General features: G+C 34.8%; 1 protein-coding gene across 2 annotated transcripts in view; it reads left to right on the forward strand.

The window, feature by feature from the left end:
- LOC138712412 (SLIT-ROBO Rho GTPase-activating protein 1-like) overlaps nt 1–26,770 on the forward strand; it is a 595,908-nt gene that overhangs the window by 118,824 nt on the left and 450,314 nt on the right. Inside the window, exon 1 of one of the 2 annotated variants that reach the window (XM_069844188.1) lies at nt 19,274–19,500. The exons of the other annotated variant lie outside the window; for it this stretch is intronic. Coding sequence (XP_069700289.1) covers nt 19,428–19,500 — 73 coding nt within the window. The 5' untranslated portion in view covers nt 19,274–19,427. Of the gene's footprint in view, nt 1–19,273; nt 19,501–26,770 lie in introns of those variants that run through there. 2 annotated transcript variants of the gene reach the window in all.

Genomic DNA, 26,770 nt, shown 5'->3' on the forward strand with positions numbered 1-26,770 from the left:
CACGGATTCCACCATAAAGTGTGCGGCATAGATAGGTTCCATAAAGTGTCTGAAAAATGCATATGCAAACTGTGTGGTGAAAAATGTGGCAAATACCACGTTCTGAACTGCAAGAAGAATGCCAAAACCGTGACTGAACTCAGTATAGACTAACTACTCTGCACACTTGTGTGCATTTCCTATTATTATTATTATTATTATTATTATTATTATTATTATTATTATTATTATTATTATTATTATTATTATTATTATTATTATTATTATGCAGTATTCCATATACGTAATATATATTTTTGCACTATAGTAAGTTTATCATCGTTTAGCAAACGGCTGTCACGATTGGAAGTTGATTTTACTGAATTCAGAGTTGCCAAGCTAGATAATTATGTTGACATATTACAAATAACTGCTCTAGAGTTGTAATGAAAACCATTGCATATAAAATTCATACATAAAAGGCAGTGTTAATTAATATACATTGTACGAAACAAATGACTGCATTTGAAATTTACTGAACTTTGCTCAAACAATTCACACTTCACTTAACAAAAAGAAATAAAATTATTCCAATTGAACACGAAATATTACAAGTACCTGAATCATTTTTACTTCTTCACATTGAAGTTGATGGTGAAGTTTGTACATTAGCCAGACTGCTAATCTTCAGTCAGCTGTTAATAGTGTAAAGTACGTACTGTTTATTAAGATTTTTAAAAATATTATTTTCAAAATACATTAACATGCAAAAAATACTGTGCAATACGCGTTTGTGAAGTACATTACAAAATCTCGGAAATTGAAAAACGAGCAGAATGTTTGTGAAGTGCATTACAAAATCTTAGAAATTGAAAAATGAGCAGAACGTTTGTCAAGTGCATTACAAAATCTCAGAAATTGAAAAACGAGCAGAATGTTTGTGAAGTGCATTATAAAATCTCAGAAATTGAAAAACGAGCAGAACGTTTGTGAAGTGCATTACAAAATCTCAGAAATTGAAAAACGAGCAGAACGTTTGTGAAGTGCATTACAAAATCTCAGAAACTGAAAAATGAGCAGAACGTTTGTGAAGTGCATTACAAAATCTCAGAAATTGAAAAACGAGCAGAACGTTTGTGAAGTGCATTACAAAATCTCAGAAATTGAAAAACGAGCAGAACGTTTGTGAAGTGCATTACAAAATCTCAGAAACTGAAAAATGAGCAGAACGTTTGTCAAGTGCATTACAAAATCTCAGAAATTGAAAAACGAGCAGAGCGTTTGTGAAGTGCTTTACAAAATCTCAGAAACTGAAAAATGAGCAGAACGTTTGTGAAGTGCATTACAGAATCTCAGAAATTGAAAAACGAGCAGAACGTTTGTGAAGTGCATTACAAAATCTCAGAAACTGAAAAATGAGCAGAACGTTTGTGAAGTGCATTACAAAATCTCAGAAATCGAAAAACGAGCAGAACGTTTGTGAAGTGCTTTACAAAATCTCAGAAACTGAAAAATGAGCAGAACGTTTGTGAAGTGCATTACAAAATCTCAGAAATTGAAAAACGAGCAGAACGTTTGTGAAGTGCATTACAAAATCTCAGAAATCGAAAAACGAGCAGAACGTTTGTGAAGTGCTTTACAAAATCTCAGAAACTGAAAAACGAGCAGAACGTTTGTGAAGTGCTTTACAAAATCTCAGAAACTGAAAAATGAGCAGAACGTTTGTGAAGTGCATTACAAATCTCAGAAATTGAAAAACGATCAAAACGTTTGCGAAGTGCATTACAAAATCTCAGAAACTGAAAAATGAGCAGAACGTTTGTCAAGTGCATTACAAAATCTCAGAAATTGAAAAACGAGCAGAGCGTTTGTGAAGTGCTTTACAAAATCTCAGAAACTGAAAAATGAGCAGAACGTTTGTGAAGTGCATTACAGAATCTCAGAAATTGAAAAACGAGCAGAACGTTTGTGAAGTGCATTACAAAATCTCAGAAACTGAAAAATGAGCAGAACGTTTCTGAAGTGCATTACAAAATCTCAGAAATCGAAAAACGAGCAGAACGTTTGTGAAGTGCTTTACAAAATCTCAGAAACTGAAAAATGAGCAGAACGTTTGTGAAGTGCATTACAAAATCTCAGAAATTGAAAAACGAGCAGAGCGTTTGTGAAGTGCTTTACAAAATCTCAGAAACTGAAAAATGAGCAGAACGTTTGTGAAGTGCATTACAGAATCTCAGAAATCGAAAAACGAGCAGAACGTTTGTGAAGTGCATTACAAAATCTCAGAAACTGAAAAATGAGCAGAACGTTTGTGAAGTGCATTACAAAATCTCAGAAATCGAAAAACGAGCAGAACGTTTGTGAAGTGCTTTACAAAATCTCAGAAACTGAAAAATGAGCAGAACGTTTGTGAAGTGCTTTACAAAATCTCAGAAACTGAAAAATGAGCAGGACGTTTGTGAAGTGCATTACAAAATCTCAGAAATCGAAAAACGAGCAGAACGTTTGTGAAGTGCTTTACAAAATCTCAGAAACTGAAAAACGAGCAGAACGTTTGTGAAGTGCTTTACAAAATCTCAGAAACTGAAAAATGAGCAGAACGTTTGTGAAGTGCATTACAAAATCTCAGAAATTGAAAAACGAGCAAAACGTTTGCGAAGTGCATTACAAAATCTCAGAAACTGAAAAATGAGCAGAACGTTTGTGAAGTGCATTACAGAATCTCAGAAATTGAAAAACGAGCAGAACGTTTGCGAAGTGCATTACAAAATCTCAGAAACTGAAAAATGAGCAGAACGTTTGTGAAGTGCATTACAAAATCTCAGAAATCGAAAAACGAGCAGAGCGTTTGTGAAGTGCTTTACAAAATCTCAGAAACTGAAAAATGAGCAGAACGTTTGTGAAGTGCATTACAAAATCTCAGAAATTGAAAAACGAGCAGAACGTTTGTGAAGTGCTTTACAAAATCTCAGAAACTGAAAAACGAGCAGAACGTTTGTGAAGTGCATTACAAAATCTCAGAAATTGAAAAACGAGCAGAACGTTTGTGAAGTGCATTACAAAATCTCAGAAATTGAAAAACGAGCAGAACGTTTGTGAAGTGCATTACAAAATCTCAGAAATTGAAAAACGAGCAGAACGTTTGTGAAGTGCATTACAAAATCTCAGAAATTGAAAAACGAGCAGAACGTTTGTGAAGTGCATTACAAAATCTCAGAAATTGAAAAACGAGCAGAACGTTTTTGAAGTGCATTACAAAATCTCAGAAATTGAAAAACGAGCAGAACGTTTGTGAAGTGCATTACAAAATCTCAGAAATTGAAAAACGAGCAGAACGTTTTTGAAGTGCATTACAAAATCTCAGAAATTGAAAAACGAGCAGAACGTTTGTGAAGTGCATTACAAAATCTCAGAAATTGAAAAACGAGCAGAACGTTTTTGAAGTGCATTACAAAATCTCAGAAATTGAAAAACGAGCAGAACGTTTGTGAAGTGCATTACAAAATCTCAGAAATTGAAAAACGAGCAGAACGTTTGTGAAGTGCATTACAAAATCTCAGAAATTGAAAAACGAGCAGAACGTTTGTGAAGCGCATTACAAAATCTCAGAAACTGAAAAACGAGCAGAGCGTTTGTGAAGTGCATTACAAAATCTCAGAAATTGACAAACTCGCTCTGCTCGTTTTTCAAACTCTTCCTCGATTTTGTAAAAAGCACTTCCCAAACTTGTATCGTAATATATACTATTACGATATTAGTATCGTAACGTTTCATATTACAATACGAGATTGAAATGTTGTCAAACGAAGCCGCAGGCCCAGTTTCATAACCAGTCGAGTATTATAATATGAAGTTACGATAAGTATAACGTACAACGTTTTATCCACTTCGATAAAAATTATTTTTAAAATAAAGTAATTGTATTATTTTTATTAGCTTTGAACATATCTTATGTGGAGAGGCGATTGTATTATTATTAGTTTCTTCCTCCGAGAGGCGATTTATGTTTGTTTCGTTAGTTTTAAACGCGATAGTTTTTTTTGTTTATAACAGAAGAACAACAGTACCAGGAAAAAGAAACAAACAATGTTCAAATGAGTTCAAACCAGGATTTAAATATTGAAACGCTGCAAATTCTGTAATTGAATGTCATATTTCGTCGGTGAAATTAGTGACAGTAAGATGTTATCTTGGAAAGATGAACCCGAGAATTCTCATGTCATTACCTGACATTCACCTTACAGTTGGTAAAAATTCGTAAAACTCAACAGGGTAATCAGCCTAAGAGGGATTCGAACAAACGCCCGAGAGCAGCGGCATGCAGGTTATCTTTATGCATGGAGTCTCGCAGCAGATTTGATATGACGGCGGTTCTCACCCGACGAGATACATGTCACAGTCTTCTGCTACACTCTACTCTTTGACGATGCCATGTATTTTAATGAACTTGCTTTCACAATCGCAAATCCAACAGTTTGGCAATATTCTATCTACCCGCTAATCTTCAGCGCACGCATATTCTTTATTTGTTGTACTCTAATAGAACACTTAATGTTTCTTTTCCTGTGCTGATTGTTACACCAGATTTATGCTTTGTATCACTGAATCAATTTCAGGAACGAAAGAAATATCGTTCAGGACGTTGGAGTGATATAGCTACCGAAGCTTCATTGATTAAACTACATTATCCAATATTTGACTCGTGTAAAATTGCGAATACCGGTATGGAGTACTGAATTTTCTATGCTCATGGGTGAATGATAAAAGAAACCTTATTTTCACTATCGTTCGCTCTTTCTTTCTCTCCTTATTTTACATATCCTGATACCCTCCATAACGTCTAGAGCTTCTGGTATGGTATTTTCTGAACATTGTCTCTTAATTCTCTTACCCTGATAATGGCGCAAATATATTGTGTCACCCGTATGAAACGTTCTGGTCGCGTCAGGGGGTTGCGCGCGCATCTAGCGAGAAGGAAAGCGCGGGGAAACGGAAACTCGAGCTTCGGTAGGAGCTATAGCGCGGTAAGAAGCGAGGGGAGGAAAACTTCGGTTGACGGCGCGGAGCGGGGAGAGCAAAGGAAGCGTCGAGACGCGGATCTCTCTCGAAGATTCTGTAAGCCACGCGAATCGAAAGTCCGAGAACATGTGGTTTAATAAATAAAAGCGCGAGTCTTCGGAAGTCAGTCTCCAGTCAGCCTTCAAGTCTTGGACAGCAGCGAGCAAGGTGGACCTGAGTTCGACGTGCAGTGAACTTGAGTGAGTCTGTAACTGTGGCAGTATCCAGGTGAGGGCGACGCGTCTAGAAGACTTGAGTTCGATGTGCAGTGAACTTGAACAGTGAGCTAGAAGAACTAGCCAAAGCAAGCGAATTGTGAACTGAGAACCGACAGTTTTGTTCTGCACTTACTGTTCTGTGAACATTAATTGAAATTAGGAGTACATTGTTGTTCTTCTCAATAATACACGTGTATTGTCATTGTCGTCGTGTCGAGTGCAATACGACTATTGTGTTGCTGTGTTGAGTGGAATACCCATTGGTCCACACCTGTGGAGTAACGGTCAGCGCGTCTGGCTGCGAAACCAGGTGGCCCGGGTTCGAATCCCGGTCGGGGCAAGTTACCTGGTTGAGGTTTTTTCCGGAGTTTTCCCTCAACCCAATACGAGCAAATGCTGGGTAACTTTCGGTGTTGGACCCCGGACTCATTTCACCGGCATTATCACCTTCATATCATTCAGACGATAAATAACTTAGATGTTGATACAGCGTCGTAAAATAACCCAATAAAATAAAAAAATACCCATTGTTGTAGGGTGAATTATTAAGAAATAAAAGTCACAATATCAAGAATATGATTGTGAGACTAATATAGCTAATTGTTTTTGACAAAAATAGAAATGTCTGTTTTGTATATTTAGGCTTACATTTGCGAAAATAAATAACATTCCAATGACTAGACCTATAAATCAAGCGTCTCGCCACAAGAAATGGCCTCTACAATTTTAAGCATTAATTATAAGAACCTGAAACACTCGCAGAAGTGAAACCTGCACCATTAATAAAAGCAGTCCTCATAATATATATCCGCGAAAGAAGCTCATCTATAATTTTTCCAACCGGGTACGCCAGCCTAGATAACGGCAAATCGGTAGCAGGAAGAATGAAATATTTTGCAGTAAATTCAGACTTGAAGCTTTTAAGGCTGTAATTAGTTTCGTATGGTGAACATGTTGACAATTACATAGAAACATCTGTAGTTTCTAGAATATCGGTAACAATTTTGAATAGTGCATGTACTCGGCTAGGAGATGAAGTGCTTTCAGGTGCGTTTGTGTGTGTACGCGCACATGCTTAGTGTGATAGTAAAGAAACAAGACCGAAATCCCTGCATACTTATGCGTATGGTGCAGGCAAATAGAGTTCCCATGTTTTTGATTTTCCACATAAGAAGGACGGAATGTAGTTGACATGTATTTCCAGGACAAATACGATTCTTAAATTCTGTTTGAAGGTGAATGTTCCCCGATCCGATCTGAAAGATTCAGCCAAGTGGCACGTCAAGCATGAAATTCGTAATACAGTGTGCTGAAATGATATTACAGTTGAAGGCGAATACTTGCTTGTAAACAGTGGTAATGAAATCATCATCATTGTCCTTGCAGGTATTAGGCCTAGTGGCCTGTTACGGTCTCCGTCCATCTTTTCAGGGGGCGTCCCAAAGATCGTCTTTCATGTGGTATATAGCGGAGAATTTGTCTTGGGAGTCTGGAACGGTCCATTCTATTGACATGGTGGTTGAGATGTTCATAAATAGGTGCAATTTTCAATTCTTTTGTAATTAGTTCATTCTTTTTGTGGTCAAGCAAGCTGTAGCCGGCAGTCCTTAGAAATCTCATTTCCGCAGTTGTTAGGCGTTGAACATCTGAGTTTCGGACAGTCCAGGCCTCACTACCATACATGAGGACAGGTCTTGCTAGAACTTTATATGCTTTTAACCTGGTATGTTTTTGGGTTGTCGTGGTTGTGAAAACATGGTTGATGGTTCGTAAGGCTCCATTAAAATGTTGAATATTTTCAGATATATCAGTAACAGGTAAATATGTCAAATTATAACCTAAATATTTAAATGAGTTTACCTGTTCTAACGTATGGGTTCCAATGCAAATTTTACTCTTAACTGGTTGTGTACCTTGGAACGCCATAATTTTTGTTTTGTTTGGGGAAATTTTCATACTGAAATTTTGTGCTATTATATTCAGGTAATGCATTGAGTATTGCAGCTCGTCTTCATTTGTAGCAAAAAGAACCTGATCGTCTGCATATAATAATGTATCTAGAGTACAATTTCGGAAGAGCGGGATGTTTCCATGAATTGTTAGTCGCCAATGTCTGATGATGGAGTTGTGGTAATGAAATAATGTTGTAAATTGGTAGAATGTTGAGAAAGAAAGCGAGAGCATCTTGAAAGGATTTCCCCAATACTTATCTAGAGGGAAAAGAATGGACCCGTGACGAGTGCAATACGTAATTACAGCTTACTGCGAAACTAGATGTATAAACGTAGTGTTAAATTAATAACGCGTACAATCAACATAGTATTCATATTGGTATACTCACTGCAGAGTACTCCTCAAATTGTGTATGGTACAATACTACTAAAAATTGCATTTTAACGGTTTGTACTTGAACGATAGAACGTAGCCGCGTCCACGCATGATTCGGCGACATAGTGGCATTGTGTTGCACTAGAAACAAAGCAGTCCTAGACCGCAGATTCATTACTTTGTTTGCAGCACACTACCATCATTCTTCACTAAAAATTTCACTCGAAAGTCGTAGGGGTTTATACCTTGATCTATTAGATAGTAAGCTAATAATTAAGACTTTCGACTAATAGTATGTCAACAAATTATAATAGTTATAAGAAAACTAAGAGGGGACAATAAGAAAGCGTACTGTACCGAGATGTCATAAAGCACCGACTAATAGTATGTCAACAAATTATAGTAGTTATAAGAAAACTAAGAGGGGACAATAAGAAAGCGTACTGTACCGAGATGTCATAAAGCACCGACTAATAGTATGTCAACAAATTATAGTAGTTATAAGAAAACTAAGAGGGGACAATAAGAAAGCGTACTGTACCGAGATGTCATAAAGCACCGACTAATAGCATGTCAACAAATTATAGTAGTTATAAGAAAACTAAGAGGGGACAATAAGAAAGCGTACTGTACCGAGATGTCATAAAGCACCGACTAATAGTATGTCAACAAATTATAGTAGTTATAAGAAAACTAAGAGGGGACAATAAGAAAGCGTACTGTACCGAGATGTCATAAAGCACCGACTAATAGTATGTCAACAAATTATAGTAGTTATAAGAAAACTAAGAGGGGACAATAAGAAAGCGTACTGTACCGAGATGTCATAAAGCACCGACTAATAGTATGTCAACAAATTATAGTAGTTATAAGAAAACTAAGAGGGGACAATAAGAAAGCGTACTGTACCGAGATGTCATAAAGCACCGACTAATAGTATGTCAACAAATTATAGTAGTTATAAGAAAACTAAGAGGGGACAATAAGAAAGCGTACTGTACCGAAATGTCATAAAGCACTGTATCGTTATACAGAGCGAACCGTAAGTAATGTCACTAATTTCGGGGAGTTATTCTTTGAGGTATTTCAAACAAAAAAGTTTAATACATTTTTGCTCGTTTTTCCTTCCTTTTGGAGACTATTACACTTTTATTACGTCATACTACTGACCAATAACACGGTACGGAACGACGTGTTTCAACCAATCATAGCTGCTTATCCTACAATTTTTATCACCTCCCTAGCATTTGTTTTTATAACCTCCCTAACATTTTTTCTTTGTCTGCCAACATTATATCTTCAATAAAATTGTACCTTTTAAAATGATTCATGTTTATTTCATCATCCGTAATTAAAACTTTTCTATTATTTATCTTGTTTATATTATTTAGGTTATGTTATAGCTTCTGCTGTATGAAATTATGGGTGGTCACATATCAGAGATTGTTTAATATACAGTACATTGATAATTGAAGTTGAATGCAGCTGTTGTAATAAAAATGAAACTGAATCAACAAAGCCTTCTTGACTGGTAATCGTCCATAGAGTTCAATGAAAATTGTATAGTTGGCACAACTGGAAACAAGAGAACACGAATCTTAACACACTACTGCCATGTAGCGAAATATTTGTAATAATGAGATGGTACAATAATACATTTGAAGACAGTTTAGTATTTTCGTAAATCAATATTTTATTGCATTGGAGTACTTTATTTATTATAATCTTTATATACTTTCTTCTAATGGTGTAATATTCAATTAAATCCTACTCGAGTTTTGATTTTCTCTAGAGAAATTAAAACCTTTAGTGAGATTACTTTAGATAAAAATGGTTTTATATGAAACATTCCATAGTGTTTTGGGAAATCCATTGATTTAATTACCAATATGTTCAGTCAATTTAAGAGAGCATTGTATTATGATAATAAAATATTGAGAGAATTTTAGTTTTATCCTTTAAATGTGTAGAAATTTGATCACAACAAATTAGCCTAATATTGTAAAATTCCTTTACAGAACGGAAAGTTACATTTGTTCGGGTGTAATTTCTGCGCATTTAAAGGACAAAACTAAAATTATTTCAATCATTTATCATAATACACTGCTCTCTTAAATTGACTGAGCATCCTGGGAATTAAATCAATGGCTTTCCAAAAACATGCTATGAAATGTTTCATATGAAACAATTTTTATCTCGAAAAGGAAGCAAACACGAGCAAAATTATATTAAACTGTATTGTTTGAAATATCTCAAAGAATGACCCCTGAAATTAACTACATTATTTACGATTCATCCTGTATACGGTTGTGACGCTTCGACGATAACTACAATAAGTTACAAGTTGCAGATATGCTATTTTAGGGCAGTTAAGGGCTGCAGGAAATAGATAAAATTAAATGAAGTTGTAACAAAAGGAAGTAAAAAGATTGGAGCTAGAAGAGATAATAATTATTAGTTAAGTCACTGCTTCTGTGATTGATATGAAATAGACAAGTTCCATATTTCAGCGTTATCTCTAAACTAGTCACTCGCCAAGAGAGAATTCGGGTGATAGGGAATTGAGAGATTATTATTGCCAAAAAAAAAAGTTCTTAACATATTGATTTCTAAGCATGAAATTAAGTAAATTCGAGCATATGTTGATATAGAAGAAATTTTGAGCGATATTTTTTTTATGTGTTTGCATTTTCGTCAGAAATAGACTTTTGGGTAGCCTATTACATCTTGTTCTAGAACTCAACATTTTCAACTTTTTGGAACTACATACAGGTTGCATCCCATCATCAGGGCAAAATAGGTATTAGCAGAGATTAGCAGAGGTGTCGTCTACCCTAGTCATATAGGGGAGAGTCGGGTAGTATCGGACATCGGGTAGTATCGGACAGTGCGTTTCTTTCAACTACCACCATATGGTAGTACCTGAATGACATGGTTACGTTTCTCTATGCGACATCACAGAAACGTAACCATGTCAATCAGGTGCTATCATCGTGTGGTAGATGAAAGAAACTCACTGTCCGATATTACCCGATGTCCGATAGTACCCGACTCTCCCCTAGGCCTAAGTGTTTTACTGTGATGACGATATTTAAAAAAAGAGAGAGAGAGAGACTCTGCTTGCCTACGTCGTGGAAATTAAATCTCAACTCACAGTTGAAAAACATGATACTTTGAAGAAAAGATTTAATTAACATTGCTCTGTAAAATATGTTATGCTAGGGTATTTATTTATTTATTTATTTATTTATTTATTTATTTATTTATTTATTTATTTATTTATTTATTTATTTATTTATTTATTTATTTAACCTGGTAGGGATAAGGCCATCTACCAGGGGATTACAACTACAATATTAAAAATACTTACTTACTTACTGGCTTTTAAGGAACCCGGAGGTTCATTGCCGCCCTCACATAAGCCCGCCATCGGTCCCTATCCTGAGCAAGATTAATCCATTCTCTATCATCATATCCCACCTCCCTCAAATCCATTTTTATATTATCTTCCCATCTACGTCTCGGCCTCCCTAGAGGTCTTTTTCCCTTCGGCCTCCCAACTAACACTCTATATGCATTTCTGGATTCCCCCATACAATATTAAAAATACAATTACAATTATAATTACAATTAATATTAAATTTACAAATACAATAAAAATCAAAGTACTAAAAGATTAACTGATTAATAAAAGCTAGACAGTTTATTGTAAAAGTTAAGAAGAAGATAGAACGAAGCTGTGAGATAGAGTTTCTCCACCAACATGTAGGCACGTCATGGCATCGAAATCCGAGTCTCCCGTGTACACAGTGATCACCTTATCACGGACCTTGCTCAGTTGACACAATCGCAAGCGTGTTGCACTATAAGGCGAAGGTCGCTCACTGTCTAGCAGTAATTTTCATAATTATAGGGTATAGTGCTCATGCCACTATACAGTAGATTGGCATGATACATGGCGTATGCGTGTCTAAAGAGAGTATGGGCTAACTTTGCACGGAAATGATTTCGTTAGTCTTTTATACTTTTTAAGAGCTGTGAATAACATTCAAGCGGCGATTACATTATTTCTCGATAAGCGATAGTTTATCCGATGTAAATGTATTACATTGGGTAACCGGCATGTAACGTGTTGAATATTTGCTAACAGTCGCCGAGTTGGCTTTGTGGTAGCGTGTCTGCCTCCAGACTAGCCGGCCCGGGTTCGATTTCCGGCGGGGTCAGGAATTTTCGTGTGAAATTCTATCTTGGGACTAGAAGAGGTGGCAGTGCACAATTTCTGATCACTAGATTGTCCACCAATATACCTGGTTAAATTTCAAATCTCTCCGCAGTGCATATGAAGAGAATGCGTATGTCACTGTTTATAGTGATTCGTCCGTCGGATGGGGACGTTAAGCCTGGCGGTCCCTTTGGTGCTATTCGACAGGAGTAGGCTACGTGCCGACACCGGATTTCCTCTTCTTCCTTCCTCACCATCATCATCCTCACCCATTCTCTACACTACACTTACACTCACCCTAGAACACGACATAACTCTGCACAGATACCCATCCTGCCCACTAAGTGGTGTGAAAAGTGATAATGGGTCACAATCCTACCATCTATCCGCAGTATGCGGAACCCGAATCACGCAAGGGAAGTGGGTAGGCATTAGTTACACACATACTGTCATCCTCTGAGGAGTTTAGTGCTGAGAGGAATGTGGTTCCGACTAGTCTAGCGAGGTACTGGAGTGGGAGGAAACAGTGACAGCGGCAGTCTGGAAGGAAGTACAATCATACTGAAAACATTCGCCCAATTTACGAGAGCAGTATGCCTATTAGTTTTATAACGTATTTTTGGCGAGATAGAGATACAACCATTCGTACTTGAGTGTTCAGAGAAGGAAAGTATTGTAGAAAATTTTATTCATTTATTTATTTATTTATTTATTTATTTATTTATTTATTTATTTATTTATTTATTTATTTATTCTGGTGCAGTTAAGGCCATCACACCACCAGAAATACAAATACAGTAAAATAAATAAAAAGAAAAATCATAATACAACTACAATAATATAAATGAAAAGAAGAATTATACTATACAATTTAGTGATTAGTAGAATTGAATTAAATTTGTAAAGTAATCAATTTAAATATACTGAACTGCTGAACTCACTTGAGAAGTAAAACTACTTGATTTGTATTTTAAGATATCACTAACAAACGATTTTCGTATGACATTATAGGAATCTGTTTTTCACGATACCAATCACACATATTCTAAAATTCCAATAGAATAAAACCAAAAACTTTTCCACAGCATGTTTCCTTAAAAATGACTTGTAACGATGAAATATTTAATATGAGTAATTCATATAATATTAACATAGCTAACATCAGGGAAATGTTTGAGCAAAAATTGCAACAATATATTTAATACATTAATAACAAAACCATATAGCCCTAGGTAAACAATATGTATATGAAATATTCACACACTACTACAAACTGAAGACTGCATATTTTTGGACGATTAATACTTCCCACTCCGCTCGGCTCGGCTTGGCTGTAGCAACAAAAGAATCTACCTGCAACCCCCCGCACCGATAGCAAGAATACCTCAGGTCCCAGCGCTAAACTCGTCGGAGGAAGACAGTATTTGCTAACAAAACTTCTTTCCTAGAATAAAACAATGTTCATACAGTAAAACCACAGTCAAGTATATACAGTCACGAAGCTCAATACGTAGTAAATATGCATCCATAGATAGTTGCTAACCACTAGGATCGCTACTATCGCCTCATTACAGACAATGCGAAATAGTACCTGCACAGTGTATTGTTCCTTGCACCCTCATACACTCAACCTTCGTGACTGTATATACTAGACTGTGGTTATAAAACCTCATTTCGGCAGTCACTTGCGACCTCGATCAGCTGTCAGACAATTCTTATAGATACACCTCTACAACTGTTTGACCTTCCAATTAACTTTCTATTTTGGAGCAACACGGCTGTAAATATAGACACATAGAATATTACTGGGTACTTGTTATAAGATATATGCAAAATTAATAACAAGAAGATTAAATAAAATTACAGAAGTATTGTTAAAAAACGAACAGCATGGATTCCGGAAAGGAAGATCAACAACAGATTGTATCTTCACCATAAACCAGGTAATTGAAAAAATAAGAAAATATAACTTAGAAACACACTTATTATTCATCGATTATGAGAAGGCTTTTGATAGAGTGAATAGATCAAAATTATGGAAAATAATGGAGAAAAGAGGATACCCACAACATCTGATAAGAACATTACGTAGCATGTATCTTAATACCAATATTTGCATTGACAAAGGGAAAGGTACAGGTAAATTAACAACAGAAATTAATGGAGGTGTTAGAAAAGGGTGCCCACTATCACCCACTTTATTTAATATATATCTTAACGAAGCCATTGATGACTGGCTGAATATTTTAAACTGTGATTTTATCTTAGATGAAACACCTGTAAATTGCCTACTTTTTACAGACGACCAAGTGGTGATTGCTGATACAGAATACAACCTCCAGAGTGCAGCTTATAAACTGAGTCAAATAACCAAAGGCTATAATTTAAAAATATCACACACTAAAACAAAAACAATGGCTTTCATAGGGACCCAGCATAAAAGGTCGAAAATAGTTATTGACTCCAAAATTATTGAGCAAGTTAGTAATTTTAAATATTTAGGATGCAACATTTCTTATATGGAAAAAAGAGATATGGAAGAAAAGATGCATGGATTTCAAGGTATATGTGAAACAAGTAGACGGAGCTTAGGAAAAAGAATAACGAAAGAAACACAGTTAAAACTCTACAAAACAGTAGCCCTTCCAGTACTACTTTACGGAGCAGAGACATGGACCTTAACAGAAAGAGACAAAAGACGACTAGAAGGCTCAGAAATGAGATTCCTAAGATCAGTGGCGGGATATTCATTATTACAACACAAGAGGAATGAAGATATCAGAAAAGAATTAGGGATAGAGGGAATAACACAAAAGTTAACAAATCAACGAAATAGGTGGATGGAACATCTAGAAAGGATGGAGGATCACCGAATTCCCAAGAAAGCTTTCCAGTATGCTCCAAGAGGAAGGAGAAATGTTGGTCGTCCTAGGTTTCGTTGGAGAGAACAATTCTAATGGGGACGGAACGGGCCTACCGGCTCAACCCGTGATGATGATGATGATGATGATGATGATGATGATGATGATGATGATGAATATTTGTCTTCGGGAATCTTGCAAGATAGGCTTAGCGTTTCATACCACTCTCTTAGAGAAGTGCGATAGAAATAGAGAATTATGATAATCTTATATATTTAAGTAGCGTGCAACAGATCTGCGTTAGAACTGCTGGAAGAAGACGGAGCAGGAAGCGAAAGAGAAAGAGTCTGGAATGTACGTTAGTGAAAGTGAACGCTGTTATGAGAAAGTGTAAATTGCACGATTTTGTATGTCAGGGTCAAGGTTATTGCTCTACAATTCATGTCGATCTGTATGTACTAGCCTACTGATATTAAACCTAACTTGTTTGTCGTTGAACTAGAAATATCACGTTTTTATCGTGTTCATAAAAACATATATTTTATTACAGGATGCATTTCCTTCACAAATGGGAATTATCGCACTTAAATGCGTGTGCATACAGATATAGATTATAAATTAACAATAGAGCTTCCTGAGTTAATTTTGTTTAGCATGTTTCTATAATGCTGCTTTAGTTCTTAAAAATCGTGCTCATATTTACCTTATTATATAAAATATAAAGATGGAAGTATTGCAATGTTGCAAAAGGTAAGTTTCGATTTTCACAAGAATACGTTATTTTAGCATTGCTATTGCCGAAAAAAGTCGTTTTTTGATATGCCATCTATTTTTTCGTCCGTCAGTTTGTTTCCCTCAACTATTGAATTTTGTTCACATTCAAGATCTACGACCCAACAGAATAGGCGACCCTTCGGTTGTGGTACTAGACCTTATTACCGTGATGATGGAATCTGCATGTAGTTCCGGAATGTTGGAGGTGCTAAGTCCAATTTAACGATGTAAATGCTTACTTCTGAATTATTGGATATCCTTAAATAGTGTTTCATTGTGAATAGCCTAATATTAAGCATTTTAATAACAGTTGTCTGAAAAATATTCAAAATACTGACGTAACTATTAGAGTGTGTTTGATTCTACAGAAGATTTCAACATTTATTTTACTCACATTCAGCATAAGAAAGGTATATTGGTGCTGTAGAAGTCACTCAATACGTTTCTGGCCTACCATGTTTCACCATACCTCTAAATAATTGCACGAAATTTTGTAAATTTTGTTACATACCTTATTTCCGGAAAAGTTCGTGGTCCAGGTAACACAGGGGTTTTCTCCGGAAGCTCCGGTTCCCTGTGGAATCCCAAAAAATCTCCATCGTCTCATATATCATCATATCATATCATATCATATCATATCATATCATATCATATCATATTATATCATATCATATCATATCATATCATATCATATCATATCATATCATATCATATCATATCATATCATATCACCTCATCCCATCCCATCCCATCCCATCCCATCCCATCCCATCCCATCCCATCCCATCACGGGTGTAGCGTAGACCAGCCTCCTATGGCTAGCAAAAAAAAAAAAATGTGACAAGTTTATCCTTTAGGTATGGACATGAATTTTTGTTGCAGGTGTTATTCAGAAAAGAAAAGAGTTTATTCTCAAATATGTTGTCATCAGCACAATAATTTTTCAAATTCTTCAGACAAATTTGAATAAATGGTACACAGAGATCATTTGGCAATGTTTAATGTAAAGTTTCACATTTAGCCGTTTTTGTTCCTGTCGCCTACTTATTGAAACAATTTGTAAGGTGTCTCTTCTGTAGACTCTTACGGAATTCGTCAGATTAAAGCTTTCGTCAAGGAACTGCTTGGTAGTTGTTACGTAATATGTGATTGAGAAAAGATGTGCGGTTTGTATTTAAATTTGTATTAAATTTTACGAGTTTATATTTTAGCCATTAAATTACCATGATAATGAACTTAATGTTATAGAATTATAAAATAAAATCTTGGGTATCTAATAAATTTCGGACACATTAGGGAACAAATTAGCCAATGGTCGTCCTCCTTCTCTTCATCATAATTCATAATCATTGTCACACGACAGGCTAATTGGCTATTTCTACTATGTTGTCTAAGATATTGTCCAGAAACTTATCTTAGGAATTATATTTCTTCAGTTTCAGTTACTACTCTGTTATCTTTTCCATTCAGTTTTCAGGTCCGTAATTAAAATAAAGTAGAAATTAATTTACTCTCAGAAGTAAATAAAATGAAAGTATTATTATAACATGGACAGCAATTGCTTTATCAAATTGAATGATTGTATGCTTTCATACGATAGTTCTTAAGAGTCAGTTATATTTCACAATTCGACTCACATATGCAGCTTGTAAAATAGACATTTTCATATTCTTGGTACCACATATGCGTTTATATCGCAGTTACTGCTTACATATCATTTCCATATTTTACTGTTTTCCATTTCAATTTTATTTAATCTCGAACTCTCTAATTAAAATACAATTATTCTTAATTGTATTAATTGCGAAAAACTGAATGCTATAATATAATACAATTTTTAGTAGTATGGAATTTATAAAAAAAAAATCTTTATCCGACAAAAAATAAATAATTATTGTATATTATTGGTTAAGGGAATTCAGTGTCATTCAGAAATACAACTGCTGACTTTTTAAATTCTGAACTTTCTGTTCAACGGTAAAATTAATTGAATTGCTCTTCCATATGTAATTAAAGTTGATTTATTGAGACGTAGAGAAACTCGATTGACAGTTGCCAGTTTTATTGCTGAAGAAATTTTAATTTTAACGGTTCATCAACTAAAGCGAGTGAGTTTTATTTTGTGTGCAAAGGTAAAACAATGAGAAGTAAATACTGTATTATTGTCAGAATGATAATATCCAATTCTCTATACAATAGGTTCTATTTAAAAATAGGCTTAAGGACTTTACTAATAGACGGTAATTATACACAGTATTTAAAGGGTGTAAATGATATTTTGTTATTGAAGTGTTGTATCAGTGAAGAATTATATTGTGTCAGTGAAGTGTGTTGTGTAAGTGAAACGTGTTCCTGTAAGTGAAGCTTTATAGTTTATAGTGGCAGTACAAAGTATTTGAACAGTGAAATGTTTTTGAAGTGTTAGTGAAATCAGGATAGAATCAGTGAAGTGTGTCGTAGTTTCAGTGCAGTGAGTGAGTTGACAGCGAAATGGGTGTAATGTTGAAAGGTACTTGTGCAGATATGAACATTTCATACTCGTGGGTTTTAGTTCGAACTTAGGTTTAAGATAGAAATTAGAATTATTTTAAATGTTATTTTAAGTGATCGTGCTTCATTTAATTTAGGATATTCACTGTTGTTATTACTATTATTATTATTATTATTATTATTATTATTATTATTATAAATTATTGTTAGTATTAATTATTAGTATTATTATTAATTGTATTTTTAATTAATACGTTTATTATTGAATAATTTCAAGGGAAAAATTGTTCCGGGGCAGGGTATCGATCCCGGGACCTCTGGTTGAACGTACCAGCGCTCTACCACTGAGCTACCCGGGAACTCCACCCTACGCCGTCTCAACTTTTCCCTTTATATCCACACAACTCGCGTGGGCTGACGAAACGCCAGAGACCCACAACGAGTGCACACAATCTCTGTGTGACTTGAAATTGTGGTTTTCTGTTAACGTACACAGTGACGTATATATTTTGCAAATCAAATCTTTCAGGTAAGGCTCCCTGTAAAGCAGATTTGAATAATTTCAAGGGAAAAATTGTTCCGGGATCGATACCCGGCCCCGGAACAATTTTTCCCTTGAAATTATTCAAATCTGCTTTACAGGGAGCCTTACCTGAAAGATTTGATTTGCAAGTTTATTATTGTCATTATTGAGTGTAATTAGTTACCACTGCCACCGGGTATATACCCATTGCAGTGTGAATAAATACATACATATATTGAAAAATAATTTCCTTCTCTGAACACAAATCGACAACTCACGAAAAAAAAAAATTTAATGAAATATAAAATTGATCTCATAGCGAGGCTCTTTTAGTTTGGAATAGGATATTACTCCATGAAATATGCGTTATTGACAAAAAAAAACTGACTGTCCTCCAACCCAGTCTGCGTATTGAATAGGACAGACTACTCCCTCCCAGAATCTTCCGTGGTTCGTTAAATGGTGCGACATTTTGTGCCGGCATGGCAACGTATCTCTTCTGCGTGAGTTCTTTCGGTCAATATCCAGACTGCGAGTGCGAAAATAAGAAATCCACCAGAGCTCTATCGCGCGGCATGGCAGAGATGCGCATAAATTTGTGGGCAGTAGTTTGCATGACAGCGATTGTTACAGTAACGACATTAATTTCAATGTGAGGTCCAGCTACACAGCATCCACAACAGCTGGGACGAGATATTGAAGCCGAGAGGTGGGGGGGAAGCGAAAGTAACCGAAGTTAGCCGAGAGTTCATGGTCGAGGCCCTGCCAGGGATATCCGAGATGACGATGGTGATGGGCGAAGGGAGGTGAGGGTGAATGCAACCCCGGAGCTGGCTTGGAGCAGTAGTCCGTCTCCAGCTTCTGTGTCGGGGTCCAGTGAGTGCTGTGTTCTGTGTCACTCCACGAAAATGTGATAGCTATTTGAACCACTACAGATCACTTACACAAATAAAAATAACAGGCTAGGATAAGCCATGTTCCAGTGCATCATCCAACAGAGAAATGGTTGGATTCGAAACAGCCCAGAGTTGAAGGATGTATTTCCAGGTGAGTGTCGTCTTACGTTTTAAAAAACTGATTTTCTATGTATGACATGAATCATGTTTAAATATTTTATATCAATCACATTAATAATTTGTGCTATCTATAGTCCAGTCAGTGTGGCGCCGGTATTTTAGTTGGAGTGGAATATAGGAAGATCGTGGCCTATTTTACGGCCTTATTTGGCTTCTGATCACCCTAATATGCATTTTTTTTAATTACAGGGCCTATTTCCGTGAATGATATTAATTCAGAGTTGGTGGGGGAAGAGATTGTAAAATCATAACAGACTAGAATCGCTTCATTGAAACACATGCGTGCAATGGGTTTATTAAAACTAGTAGGAATTATATTCCCGTGGTAGGAGAACCTCTCGTGACGTGTGTAATTCTGGATAATGGCTAGGCGGTGTTGTTGAGATATGAATGTTAGTGTAATTTTATTCTTTATAATAGGTCATAACTACAGGGGCCACACCCCGTAAAAATATCAGACTCAACAGACGGGTTCTACAACCCCCCAGACAGCATCGCTACTCCCCCTCCGTCTATTTCATCCCCTCAGCACGTCTGGGTTGCGTGTACTTCGCCTTTCGTCAATATTGAGTAGATGAAGTTATGACGAATACTACAAGTTGCACGATATTTAAATGTTTCTTAAAAGTGCCTCGTTGTGTTGTGTTCTTGAATGAAAGGGAGGTGTATGCCAAAAATAGACCAGAGAACTGCTATTATTCCTGTGCCGTCACACCTCTAGAGCTGACAGATAAAGCACGTGCATCATTCTGCGCCATTGTTACCAATTTTAATCATGTTGTGACAACGTATGACAATGTATCTCTTAGCATATCTCATGGCGTTTTAGTAACATGCTGTTTATTCTCGTTCCATATGTGTGAAAGATGTTTCTGTTAATCTTGATATATCCTGTAATAGCTTATTCACTTGATACGTAGCTTCTCACCAAATGGGTTTAGTGCGGTTCTTGGCAGTTCATGTGTGAGATTTGTAATGAACAAAATGATTGTAAGGCAGGTTTCCTCGGAGTACTTCAGTTTGTTCTGCCATTCTCATTCAAGATTTGAAGGGTTCAGAGCCATAGTGTGCCAAGCGCCATTTATTAAAAACGGAGAAAGCAAGGGTTAAAGTTAAGTGAATGTCATATTTTAATGAAGTTTGACATATCATTTAGTTTTAATGTGTATACTTCATATTGCTTGCTATATGTTTCCATTGAATTATGGTAATAACTTCATTTTAACCCTTGTTCTCTATTGTCGGTATTAATGTTTCGACAACTCTGAACGGTCTTTGCAATTTATGTCTTGTGTAGTGTAATAATGAATTATCTTAAATAATATTAACCCAGTTTTTACCCGATAAAAATTTTTATTATTATTATCACCATAATCGTCACTGCGATCATCTTCATAGTTTAGGCTCTTTGGTTGTTCCTATCATAGTTTTTTTTTAGCGATTTTAGTGTTTCTAATTCTCTCGTTTGTAGTGGTTGGAACATATTTCATTTAATAGATATTATCCATTATTTCCAGATATTGATTCTGTTTCTTCTCATATTTCATTATTTGTTCATTAATGGACACAAATAATTCTTAGACATATCTTTACAGATAACAAATTATATATTTTTTTAGCTTTGTTTAATATTAAAATTTATAAGTTTCATTATTCGACATTCACTTCCTTTAAAGAATGGATATGGCTCTGATTTTGTGAAATTTCAGTTGTTTGTTTTTGGTACATTCGTTGCTAGCAATCAACGTTATTATCAGTGTCTATATTGACATTAATATTCTATTAATAACGTATTGCTGTTTTTATCTTTATGTGTAATTATAAAATTTCACTTTTATTACTTAAAGCTGCTACTGGAATGACATTATCGCCATACTAGAATAGAACAAGAAGAAGAGAGTAAAAGAGCTGATTGATGGAGCACATTTTACACAGCCCTGAAACCGGAAAAGAGTTTCTTAGAATGCCATCTGCATAGCCAAATACTGCATACTGGTCTGGATCTCGAGATCCCAGCACTTTGCATTTATGAATATTGTTATAGTCTTCTGGCTTCGAACAAAATATATATTACAGCATTTCGGGACTGTTAAATGTTTCATAAGATTTTAATCACATATATTAAATAATGTTAATACTTCCGAAAGAACAAGTATATGAGAACATAAATAATTATGTTGAATTTTTTCAGTCAGCATGTGAAAGAAGTGGTTTTAAGCAAAGATTTCTTGTAACTCAGAGCTTGTGACGTTTCTGCTTTCAGTGATATCATAAGCGATACATAGGCAATCCTATAATCTTTGTTCAGTTTCTTTATTGTTGCCACATTATATGATGATGATATTTTTATTATAATGACCATGATGGTGATTATAATAATTGTTGGATAATGCTTATACAATTTTCTTGAAACAAGAACTACGTGTCAAAGAAATACATTGCTTCTAGAACAAAGTTACGAGCTATTAAAATGTGGCAGGAGATTCGAGGACATCTCTATGATTGCGTGTAATGTCTGTACAGGAATTAGGATAAATAAACACAGTTTGTTATAAGATTTAAGTCTGTCTAATGAACGTTATGAAATAAGTTACAAATATTAGTCAGTCCTGCAATAATGATGATTTTGACAATTTTTTTTTTGTTTAGTCCAGGGGATCATCTTTTTTCTGAGACATCACAGACAATGCAGAATGCAATATAAACTCGTTTCACTTCAACATGAACTAGTATAACCTACTTTTATTTTGCATTTTTCGGTCATTTATTATCTATGGGTCTTTTTTAGGAAATATTCTACTTTTTGTAGCATTTTTGCCCTTTCCTGCTCTTGAACGGACTTTTTTTTCACGGTGTAGTCGTCTATATTCGAGAACATACTGCAGATTGTTTATGCAATTCGACTGCATCATGCAGAAATTTTCCTTATGAGTGCATTGATTCTTTATCACGTGTGTTACGTGGTTCCCCCAATTCAGCTCAATAGAACAAATATTGCAGCCGCAATGTCCGCAAGTGACGACTTAAAAATGCCGAAAGTAAAGCAACCGATGATTCTTCAAACCCGAGACCCTACGAATAGCGATGATTCTTTACTGCAGTGCTGAATAAGAGGTAGCCTATGTTTGGGAATTTCAGTTCCTACTAGTATTTAAATGTGCATTGGCGTGATTTCAGAGATATTCAATAATAATAATAATAATAATAATAATAATAATAATAATAATAATAATAATTTGGCATTCATTTTACCTAACAGAGTCAAGATCTTGAGGTCTGCTTTTCCATTCAACCAGGTCTACAATTAAATTAATAATAATAATAATAATAATAATAATAATAATTGTTGTTATTATTGTCATTGTTAGTAAATGACTTACCTTAATGAATTTTTAAACATGAAACAGACATGGACGAAAATGATGTCCAGTGAGTTCTTTGAAAGTTCCTCTTCTACCAGTACTCTAATATCTCTGTCAGTTTAATTTAATGTAAATTGCATATGTAGTTGATAAAGACAATTAAACAAGCACACTGCTCCGCCTATTTAGTAGAATGTGAGTCTAAAGAAAGCAGCAAAATATCACAACGCGGTCTGTTGTTGTGAAGAGAATCCAGGCTCCCTCCATACCGGTAAGGCATCATGTCACAAACACGTTCACGACCGAGTATTTCTGACAAAGTAAATATTATTCAACGTCTTGAAAACGACGGAAATATTAAGGATATTGCTGGAAAGTTTCAGATAATATTTTTTTCTTTCTTCCTTTCTTGCTTTATTTATTTATTTATTTATTTATTTATTTATTTATTTATTTATTTATTTATTAACTCCTTATTTCTTTATTCATTCTTTCCTATTCCTTTCTTTTTTCGTTCGTTTCTTTCTTTCTCCTTTATTTATTTGTGTACGTATTTATTATTGTATTTTATAAATTGATATAAATATATTCTAGGAAATAAAATTAATTTGTATTAACGTTGTATCAGATTAACTTTTATAATGAATTAACAACTCTTAGATACCATTCCCGTATGATCGATTTTTTTACTGTCCATAATATTCATTGACTTTCATGCTCTTCCTAAACATGATGCTTGCCGTTTGCAGGGGACTTGCTCCGCGTGTTACATCTAAGTAGGTAAACATTGACTATCTCTCCTATATCGACGGAGCAGTGTAACAAGAACGAGTGCTCAAAGAATAATGTTCTGCAATCTGAAAATCTACATGTTAACCAAATAAATGTCCAACAGTTGCCTAAGTTATCACTTAGAACAGTTTTTATAAAACTAACTAGATACATAATATTTCCGACCCGGATCTAAAAATAAAATCACAGCGTAGATTGTTTCCTTGTAGCCTCTACAGTACATGAAGATGATTTTACAAGATCATCACTATCATTATAATTATGCAACTCTACTGGATCGATAAATGGTAATTTCATTAAAAGTCAATAGATTTAATGTTCTCATTATGAAACATATCGAAGACATATTTTATAAGGTGGGTGAAACATGATTTCAATGTAGCGCAATATCTCAAATGCATACATGTAATGAAATATCTTTAATTACCAATACTGAATAAATATTTTAAGCAATTTTGTATTCGGAAAAAAAGCTTAATACGATGGCTGCTGTATGAAACTTAACATATATCTATAGGTTATTACTTGACAAAAATAATAATCGTTTATACAAATGATATGAGGACTATTTTCATTCCCCAGTGGAAAAGGTCTTCGGAGTTTAGTTCTATATAGGCTATTGTCGTTGATTTTATGAAATATATGTGACTTTACAGAAAGTAATTTTTCAGAAGGAAGAAGAAATTAATTAAAAATCAATGGACCTACATAAGAATATGAAGTAATTCGGTAGAAAATGTTGGTGAATATGATGAACATAAATGATATCATCGAAGATCAGTGTAGGCCTATTGATTTTTAATTAATTGATTCTTCCTCCTGAAAAATTATTTATTTTCTGTAAAGTTACAAAGGAGATTTCATAAAATCAACGACGATATATAAAACTAAACTCCGAAGACCTTTTGACAGATATAGAGAATTATATGATTTGCAGGCATGTATTCTTTTAGAGACCGTAAATACAGAACCATACGCATCTTAAGCGTAAAGTTTCTTTATGGTACAATGTTTTTATATCCTTTCTAGTCAGCCGAGTTTAGGGGAGTTAAAGGTCACACTTGTCACAGTCGACTGCTGCCCTTCAAACTCACTGATGCTAGAACGAGAACGTATTTTAATGATTCTCTTCATTTACATATTGTTTAAACTACTGTCAAACTAAGGTGCAAACATAAAATAACATTTTAATAGAGTCTGTTATTTTTAAACCAAATTTGAAGAATGTTGTTGTGAGTCCTCACTTGGTATTTGGAAATTATCGAACTAAATATCTATTTTTCAGTCGTTCCGGTATTAGTAGCAGGACATTTTTATTTTAAGTTTGACAAAATGGCTTTTGGAATGAGCATTATTCGTTTGTTCTGAGAAAAATAGCTGCAGAGTCTCAAATTCAGAAGGAAAATGTTACTAAAATTTTCAACTATTGAACCAATACATATATGACATTCACTGATATTGAAATAACATCACAGCGAATCTTCAGCATTACTTTACTTTGATTTTGAAGACCTCTTTGAACTGTTTGGAACTGATTAGTTTTGGTAAACTGGGAGCCTGTAATTTTATTGAAGAATAAAAAAGAATTGTGGGAAGAGTAATAGGCCTACACCACTACGAGCAGAAGTACATTACTTTCAATATTCTATCATCGTCGTTGTCATCGTCATCATTTACATTATGAATTTTATCCAAGCCCGTTCCGTATTTTGAACAAATACTAGTCAAATGCTGCGCGTCTCCGTGCTCCTTTGGTTAACATAGTGCAATGGGATTTTCATTTTTTATTTCTTCTTTAGTTAGTTTGTATAGTGATGATTATGCAGGAGGTGATATCAGTGTTAATCGTTTTATTTTATTAGTTATTATATTTGTTATATATCTGTTCTCTGTCGCTTTAATTAACGGAAAACAAATAGAAGACGAGACATACACATAAATTTTCTCTGAATAAACGGAGGAATCTTCACTTCCTTATCGGGAATCGAAAGCGGTTCCTTTAAATTTGTGCCGATCCATACTAAGAGAGAAATTAATATCCAAGATTCCTGAAAAACTACCAACGCATATTAGAATGTGATGCATACATGTCAGTTATAAAAAAAATGCAGTATTTTTTTGGTTAAAACGTAGATCCGCTTCTTGGATTGCGTTGTGGGCACACAGTCGTATGTACTTAAAACTCTGTTCTTTGAGATTTAGTGTAAGCTAACACTATGTAGAGCGGGTAGTAATTTTATTAGATTTAATGACTCAAATTCACGTTTGATTAATTTACAGAAAGGAATAAATTTTACATCTTGGTTACACAACTTTTAACACTGTATCACTTCTTCGGAATATGTATGATGAGACTTTCCTGTGTTTAACTTCAACGTACCTCGTCAAGACCAACAACCACCAGTTCTGAGGATGACCCATAAATAGGTCGAAACATGTAAACGAGGTACGTTGAAGTTTAACACAGGAAAGTCTCATAATACATATTCCGAAATAAATTGTACCTGAACTTTGAGATTTTTAACTGAGTGTGCATTTTGAAATGTCGTGTAAGCTAATTATATAAACAGTTTTGCTCCTTCAAAAATCTCTATCCCCAGTATCTTTTTCAGTAAGATCTTCTCTTCTAGTCATGCTCCTTCTGACGCATTGTTCTCTTGATTTTTATATTTTTCTTCTTCCCTCCGCAATCCACGCCAGCATTATCTTCAGTATCCTTCTATTTTCCATCCTCTTCATGTGTGTACCTTCAGTTGTATTTTATATAATATATACTATTGCATGACTTGAAATCATTTTTATCTTCGTAATAGCATAGTTTTAAGAACAAAAGAAAAAGACTGTTTCTGATAATTTCATATAGTACTGCTAAAAATTTAAAATTTGCTTCTCCACAGTACATTTTTGTCACTTTTCAGAGGAACGTCCTTTGTCACCAAGCAATTGAACATTTTCTTTGATTAAGGCAGTATAACATCTGTAATACCGCTGAAAAGCGGTCTGAAATTCGACAACGATATATTTAATAAATTCTGGTGAACTATTATGTTGCACGTATATACCATTGGGTAAAAATAGCTAAAATAT

Source organism: Periplaneta americana, chromosome 13, assembly GCF_040183065.1.
Source record: "Periplaneta americana isolate PAMFEO1 chromosome 13, P.americana_PAMFEO1_priV1, whole genome shotgun sequence".
In the NCBI taxonomy this organism is placed as follows: domain Eukaryota; kingdom Metazoa; phylum Arthropoda; class Insecta; order Blattodea; family Blattidae; genus Periplaneta; species Periplaneta americana.